The sequence below is a fragment of the Leptinotarsa decemlineata genome, unplaced genomic scaffold (assembly GCF_025532065.1).
Source record: "Leptinotarsa decemlineata unplaced genomic scaffold, Ldec_3_MD MMD2_tig00002082_RagTag_RagTag, whole genome shotgun sequence".
Lineage (NCBI taxonomy): Eukaryota > Metazoa > Arthropoda > Insecta > Coleoptera > Chrysomelidae > Leptinotarsa > Leptinotarsa decemlineata.
Window position 1 is genome coordinate 610,183 of NW_027412573.1, and position 8,465 is coordinate 618,647.

An 8,465-nucleotide genomic window follows, 5' to 3' on the forward strand; every position below is an offset into this window, starting at 1 on the left:
TAACTCCTCCCATTAAGCAAGGTTTATCTATGAAGAAAAGAGGAACGGTTAAATACCCTAATCTCCCATCTGCTCTTCGGCCTGTACCACACTCAGACAATTTGCCAGTCCCTTCTCCACCCCAAAACTATGAAATTTTAGAGGAAGGTGATGAAGACTGTTTAGAAGGAGCAACCCATCCTTCTACATCCTATGACCCTGATTTTGAGGTAAGCGATAGGTCTAGTGATCCGCACAGAATTAGTCAAGCAGAGTTGAGTGACCTTATAAGAGACCTTCGCTTGTCTAAGCAGGAAAAGGCTGAGCTGTTAGGGTCAAGACTACAACAGTGGAATCTTCTAAAACATGATGTGAAAATATCTCAGTACAGACAGAGAAAGATTCCATCAAGACATTGCCTTAATGGAACAGAGATATCAGGGCCGTTGGAGTGAAGCAATGCTTGCAGACTACTGCTGGTCTGTGTGTAGGGATGCTCCAGAAGTGTTTTATAAAAGACAAGCTAAACGACAGCGATCTTACAATGAATCGGATGGACTTAATTGAAATTTGGTGGTACAAACTTCTTTTATTTGTCAAAACAGTAAGAATAATTTTTTTTTTTATTAATTTTGTACTTAAAATATTCTAAAAGAAACAACAATATTGTTTTATGTACTTTCACTTTTCACGTATAGTATAACTACTCTTTAAGATTAAGTACTGTGTATCTCAAAAACCAGAGCTAATAAAAATTTTTCATTGTTATTTTCGTTTTTATCACCCCAAAATTAGTAGAAATTGACTAATTTAGTGTAGGAAACATTCAAAAAATATTTTTTTGTTGTGTTGTGTAATTTTCTCAATATATCAAAAACTGGAAAAACGAATTGAAATGGTAATAATATCGATTCATTATGTTTAGTTTGTTGGTGAGAATCAAAAAGGTAGAAATGCTTTGCTTGTTCATCGATTTCCTGCTATCGAAAAAATAGATCAAAGAATTTGCATATTTTTTTGTAAATGCTGACAGTGGCATATGGTGATTGTACTCTGGAGTCAAAAAATGTTCACAAGTGGTAAAAGCTTTTCACAGATGGTCGAGAAGATATAAATGACGACGCTCGACCTGGACGCACTAGCAAATCAACAACCGATGAAAATGCTGAGAAAGTGAAGACAATTGTTACAGAGAATCGTCGAATCACTATTAGATAAGTTGCTGAGGATTTCGACATACCGGTTTGCAGACATTTCAGGCATATTATCTCGGTTCTGAAATAAATTTTCGACAAACTAGAAAATTAATTTATTACAACTAAACCAACATCTCGGTACTACTCAACAGATTTTTGAGCTTGCTTGGCCTCGACGGGAAAAGCCCCAACTTCCTGAAGCAGCTTCTTCTTGTCCTCAAAGTAGTTTTTATACCAATCTATGTGTTCCTTCTTGGCCTCGACGGTGAGATATGGATTTTTCGAAAGGCCAACGCAGACCAGTTCCATAAAATGTCGAATTGGCCCCCGCGAAGGGCACCACGGCTCCAAATGCTCCTCTAGAAAGATGTGCTTGGCGAAGTACACCTTCTTTTCTTCATCCAAACCTGAAAGACAAAAGTATTGAGCCTGAGTCCAAAAAACCTAGCCTCAGGGTGCTATCACCAGTGATCTTGGAGTAAATGCAGGATAATTAGATTCTTATTGGGTAGAATTCGGTGGATAAAGATCAATAATTATATATTGGAAACCATGGAATGTTCTATTTGGTGTTCCCACCAAATATGTATAGTAAGGAAAAAAAAACAATAATTCAAAACATAACTGAGTATGAACAGAGCACAAAAAAAGATAAATCAAAACTGAAACTTGAAAAAAATACAAATAAATATACATACATATACACATACATACATATTATTATATGCTTGAATATGATTATCAACATGAACATAGATAATATGATTATCAACATGAACATAGTTAATAAATATTATTATTATTATAATATATCTATACAAACATTGTAAAATTTTATAGGTACCTTTATAATGAATCAAAGTTTGCTCAATATTTTTTTTGAACTTATTTTTGACCTAATTGAGTCAAAAGGATCACTTTTTGCTGATGAATTCGCGTTACATCTCGATCAGATTGAACCCTATAATAACTTTCTGAGACTTCAATCTGATTTAAACTAATTAACCGATTGGTGTAGAATGAATTTATTTATTTATTTATTTGCCACTGAGGTACAGTATGTACATATGGTATGTCAATAACTTAAAATTAATATATATACAGAACATAATAACAGTGTGATACGAATAAAATAGGTAGGTATTTCATTTATCATATATGTGTATATACATATATGCATATATACACACATACACACACCCACATATATAAACATACACACATACATACACATATATAGACAAGACACGTATATAAATTCCTTAGTAAAAATATGGAATAGGCGTCAAATATAACACTAAATAATAGTAAGAGGAAAAAAAATAAGTAAAATCATTGCTCAACGGAAATCATCTTCCAGGAATTCATCACAACTATAGTAACATTTTTGCAGCAGCAATTGCTTTACTCTACCATGAAACACTTTATCAGAGGTAATTTGTTTGATCTGCTCTGGTAATTTATTATACAGATTTATGGCATTATACAAAGGGGACTTTTTATATTTCGTTGACTTATGACTTGGAATACGCAAAACATCACCATGACGTGTGTTGTAACTGTGCACCGTTGCGTTTGTTTCTAGTTCATGGATGTTAGATCTAGCAAATCCTATACATTTAAGAATGTATATGGAGGGAGCCGGTAATAATTTTTCCCTAACGAATACTGGTTTACAGCTGTCTCGGTGTTCAATGCTGAAAATTAGTCTAACAATGCGCTTTTGTGCTACGAATACTCTGATGAATTCATTACTGCAACCCCATGCTATGATATTGATGGATATATGTGAATATGCCATAGCAAAATAGATTTCTAGTAGACCTGCTGTGTCCATGCATGATTTCATTTGCCTTAAAGCAAAGAATGTCTTGTTTAATTTGTTGCAGACATCTTTTATTTGCAGATCCCATGATAAGCTTTCATCCAAGTAAGTTCCTAAAAATTTTATTTCGCTACTAATCTTTATTTCGTTAATAGTTTGTAGGTCATCTGGAACATTATTTTTCCTATTATAGAAATTTACTATTACAGTTTTTGTGGAGTTTAATATTAATCTGTTTCGCTGACACCAGGAGCTAAAACTATCGATTATGCATTTTACCTTACTAAGCAGTACATCAATATTTCCCCCTGTAACTGTGATAGTGGTATCATCCGCAAACATGGTAAGGTGGCAATCATTCAGATATTCTGACAAATCATTTGCATACAACAAAAAAAGCAATGGTCCAAGCACTGACCCCTGTGGCACTCCAAGCTTAACGTCGTTGCACCTTGCTCAGATCTTAATTTGGATAAATGTGTAGTGATGTGTTTTAATCGTTCCCAGTCACCCTGCCTGTTTAACGATGATGTTTGAATAGGAATGAGTCTGGATCTGATTTACGAACAGCAAGCTCATGTTCATAAGTGTTCTTAGAAAAGTGGAAATTTGATTGGTGGGTGTGAATACTGTTCTTATATCGTGCCTCTTCAGAATTTGGATCACTCTGTCAGTAACTCCATGAATACAGAAGGAAGAGCTTTTGGGTGGTCCGTCTGTTCATCGAGGTGATTGGGATGTGGGATACGGGTTTGGTGATGTTGGTTTTGGCCAAGGGCGGACATAACACCACTTTGTCAAGATAATTAAACACAATTTTGATTGATTGATTGAATTTGTGCTACAAATTGATAGCCAGCGTTACCTTGTTCATTATCAATTGGGAAATTCCACAACTTTCCCTGCTCCGTCCACGAAATCATTTGTTGGAAGTAATTGCTAGGCGGGTGAGTGACGCATAACTTCAGATCACGTTCGTACATTGCCTGCCACGTTTCATTGCCGGGCACTTCCTTCAAGGAATCCTTGTTTGTGAATATGCCTAGAGGTTTCGCTCCGAAGAGGTCTATTCTTTGGATCACCCTGAAAGTGGAACATTGAATGTTTTCTAAAAGGTTTGATTTCTTAAAACGCTATCGAGGGAATATTTTCTTACATATCTTGTCTTGGCTTCATTTGCATGGTCTTTCTGGTTCTCTTCTCTGGTTTTGACGGGTCTCCTCCTTGCCTGGAGTGTACTTGCTGTAGAATGCTTCTGACTTCATCGGCCTTTGATTGTTCCACAGATTTTGGTTCTCTATCGATTTTCATGTCCTTGATTATCTCGCTGAAATTTCAGATGCGACTAGTAGTTAGATTGATAGAAAAATAGATAGTTGAAAAGTTTATGGTACATGTGAATGGTTAAAATAGCACAATATTTGGATTGACTGTCTCTACTCAATATAAATCATATTCAAAATTTATTCAGAGATCATCAGTACCATTATTTGAGGTTACTTTATGTTGTAATAAAAAAGTATGTCTTAACAGTTTTCAGGGTCGTTACCTCAAAGTTGTTGACGTGGGTTCTAGAAGCTTTGTTAGCAACTCGGATTCGGTTTGTCGCACATTACCTCCTAACTCTTGGGCAACATTTTTCACTGCATTTACCATTTTATCTTCTGGAAACAATGAATATATTATTGCAGAAACTGCAAATTGAATTAAAATATCTAACTCACGCTTGCTTTCAGTTTTCTTGGGCTCATCATTAGCATCTTTTTTTGATCGCTTGTTTGTAGGTTTTGCCAAATCAAGATTGTAGCTTTTTGCGACCACATCTTTCTGAAATAAGTTGTACATAATTGAGTCCATAAAATGCAAAGAATTTTGGACAGCAGTTTTATGAAAAAATTGTATTCTGATATTAGAGTTTGTCTTTTGGGAATTGAATATTCAATATTTTTCTAGGTTCATGAATAATTTATTTTAGACAACACATACTTTTAGTGAGTAGTTATTGCAGCTACATTTTTACCCAGTTCATATCTGAAAGAAATTTCTATGTTTGATCTACATATTGTTGGAAAGTTACTTTACTACTGTGAAGAAACCTACATCTAAACTTTGACTAAGCAAATTACTTTTTTTCATTATTCTGTTGAGAGTGAACTTGAACTCACTTCAAGTAACTGCTGCAACAAAGTGTTCAACTTGCTTAAAGTTTCATCCTTTTTGGCTTGTAAATTATTTTTGGGTTTCATATCTGGACCATCGCTATCGGAATCACTGCTGCTGCTGCCACTGCTGCTGCTGTCACTACTGGAGCTGCTATCCTGGGTACTTTTTTCCTTAGAAAGACGTACTTCGTTATAAACGGAGCATAGGAATTTGTCCTTTGAAAAGTGATTCCTGTAATATTTAAATAATAACGTTATCATAATTGATTAATCACATAGTATACCTCCTGATAAGCTGAAACACCTTCATTTTAAATTTTTTGGGCAAAAGTAATGTTTTTTTTCTGCTTTCCTGCTTGTCGAGTTTTTTAGAACTGAACGAAAAAAAATCAATTTTTTAGGGTTATACTCTCAAATCTATGAACGAGAATGACATAATACATAACCTCAAATGACAAAAGCTCTCTCTCACTCTCTCTAAGTGTTTGTTTCCATGTAGGCGCATTTAGCTAGCTCGAATCAAGTGATTGCAAATTGATCTGAAAAGAAATCGTGCTGTAAATCCATAAAATTCGGTGCTTTTGATATAACTTCTGTTCGTTTTCTGTTACTGCCTCTTCTCATGTCAGAGAATGGTACCGTCAAAGATATTAAACCCTGATCTTTTACCAATTCGTTTTTGTTTGAGATTAACCCCACTTTATACACATGTTGATAGATTGTGCAAGAAAAGAAATCTGTCACACATATTATGTTGATCTTTGAATCATGGACCATGATATATTAAAAAAAAATGTCTCACTTCATATCAATTTTGTCCAAAATGTAAAAGATATTGAAAATTGAATTACCAACTTGTCATTGTCGAGCTGCGTCACTTGAGTAGCACTCAAATTTGAGAAAAATTTTATTAAAAAATCCATATATTGAATTAATTTTTGGACAGCTTTATTTTGTAAAATTTTCAGTAATAAGTGTTATTTTATTTGTTTCTTTATATTGACTATTATCATACAATCTGAATTATCTACCTGATAATACAGTATTATCATAATCATGTATTGAATGATTTCTTTTCCGGGTTTCCGTTCTACAATATGTTATGTGAAGAAAACATCTGTGGATAGTAACACGTCAATTTTTATATTTTCGTCCAAAGTAGGTAGTGATTCAGTTATCAAGTCCCAAAAATGAAGAATGTTTTGTTTTTGTTTAACAAACAAGAAGAGTGCTAAAGAGGAAGTATAAGAAGGAATATGGAGCGGAGAGTTACATTTAAAGGAAAAACAAAGAAAACAAAAAACATAAATGATTCAACATTATGCCTAATCCGACAACGTTGCATTCCACTAATGACTAATGAGCTGGAGCTGGCTAAATCGCAGTTTAGCATTTTACTGTTGCCTAATAATTGTTAATGGCCAAATGTTCATAGAAAACACGGGCTATTAAGAAGAAAGAGAGAGAGAGAGAGAGAATCAATGACAGATAACCCGAAAAATAGAGCGGTATTCTGTTTGTAATTTTATCTGAAATACGTGTTATACTACAAAACGGTACAAACACAAAGACATTATCCAACGTACAGCTAAATATGGCCACGAACTCTCTCGTATTACCCGAAGATGATGCATCCTTTCTTAAGTGCTCCCTTTGTAACGGTTACTTGTCAGTACCGCCCATCAAATCATCCGTGGACGGAACTCGATACCAATGCGGAAGATGCGACTTTTTGGATCCTCAGATAAACGTGAGAAACTTCACTTACGAACGAGTGGCCAAATTCATGTGCTTCCCCTGCATTTACAAGGGCTGCGAAGAGAAGCTGCCTTGGACCGCTGTGAAAGACCACGAGCTGACCTGCCCCAGCCGCACCATCAGGTGCCCCCTTGAATCGTGCGGAATAACAGTGGAAGCCTGCAACACCATCGAGCACTTCGACGAGTGCCACCCTGACACCAAGGTGATGAATGGAGTGTCCAAGCGATACAGATTGACCGTCAGGCCTGAACTCACCAAGCCTTTCCTGGGGATGCTCGTCCATGACGACAAACCGTACTTTTGCTTGATTGGCAACAACGAACAGAAGCTACGGGTTTCCGTTTACTCGGTTGCAACTTGTACTGACGACAAGTACCAGCTCATTCTGTCCACCTCGTTGGATAGAAAAGTGTCAGTTCCGGGAGAAAAAGTTATGCCGTACAATGATCGAGTGCACTGTACACAGTGCTACATGCGTACCTGCCAGCTGCAAACACACAAGTACTCAAAATGCTACAGCAAGCTCTACGAAATGACTACCGAGTTGGATCTCCTCTCGCTCAAGGCTATCCTCAAGTCGGACAGCGTATTCGGCACGATAATAATAGAACCAAACAGCTACGTGGACAACATGACTATCATGAAGAGAGCTCTAGAGTGCCCCATTTGCAAGGACTACATGTCATCTCCGATATATTTTTGCCAGACCGGCCACATCATCTGCCACAAGTGTAAGGACAAGCTGTTCAGATGCCCCTCGTGCGAAGCAGATTTTGTGGTGTCAAGGAATTACACTGTGGAAGATCTGTCGGAGAGTTTGCAGTTGACTTGCAACAACAAGGAGTGCGACTTTGTTGGAAGCGTTAAGGCTTTGAAGCTACACGAAGACAGCTGCAAAACCAAGACTGCCCCTTCTTCCCGTCCTTTTTTCTCTAAGCGAAGGATAGTCAGAGTGAGGCGGAAGCTCTACATTGATTGATTATTTTGCTTACAAAACGCCAAGATTTTATATTAGAGTGCAGGTGATTTCACTTGTAATATGTATTTTAGTTTGTGATATTAAATAGTTGGTGGTTGAAGTTTTGGTTTGTGTTATGAACCGATTCTATTGAATAAAATGGATCAGTACGTATATACACCTTTGTTATGTGAGTTTTTATAGTATCCAGTTTCCCAAAAACTTTTTAAAATTTCATTTTTGTTTTATTCCAATAAAGTATTTAATCAATCAATAAATTAGAATATCTACGTGTGAGAACAATAGGCAAAATGACTGGCTGAGCTAATATGTAGTTGAGAGAAGTCAGTGTATACTGCTAAAGAAAAGTATTTCTGAAATACAATATGTTCGCAGGGGTACCTCAGGGTTCCGTACTTGGGCCACTCTTATTCACAGCATTCATGAATGGCCTGACTTGATTAAAAAGGAAATTGTGTTTGCAAATGACACAAACTTTTGCTTGAAAAAGCATTCACAGTATAGTTCATAGTATAAATATTAATGAAGACTGGACCAACTTAAATAATAATATATACATGCCA

General features: G+C 36.1%; 2 protein-coding genes across 2 annotated transcripts; one reads left to right on the forward strand and one right to left on the reverse strand.

The window, feature by feature from the left end:
- Window positions 1-1,273: 1,273 nt before the first annotated feature.
- On the reverse strand, window positions 1,274-5,602 carry LOC111504923 (mitochondrial ribosomal protein S31). Its single transcript, XM_023159643.2, has 7 exons — window positions 5,447-5,602; window positions 5,166-5,394; window positions 4,725-4,827; window positions 4,550-4,664; window positions 4,157-4,327; window positions 3,866-4,083; window positions 1,274-1,582 (listed from the first exon to the last, which is right to left on the reverse strand). The coding sequence occupies exons 1-7, from the start codon at window positions 5,470-5,472 to the stop codon at window positions 1,317-1,319; spliced, it is 1,128 nt and encodes a 375-aa protein (XP_023015411.2). The 5' UTR covers window positions 5,473-5,602; the 3' UTR covers window positions 1,274-1,316.
- A 977-nt stretch (window positions 5,603-6,579) lies between these two features.
- Window positions 6,580-8,055, forward strand: LOC111504922 (uncharacterized). Its single transcript, XM_023159642.2, has one exon. It carries the CDS (start codon window positions 6,757-6,759, stop codon window positions 7,900-7,902), a length of 1,146 nt encoding a protein of 381 aa, XP_023015410.2. The 5' UTR covers window positions 6,580-6,756; the 3' UTR covers window positions 7,903-8,055.
- Window positions 8,056-8,465: the final 410 nt, after the last annotated feature.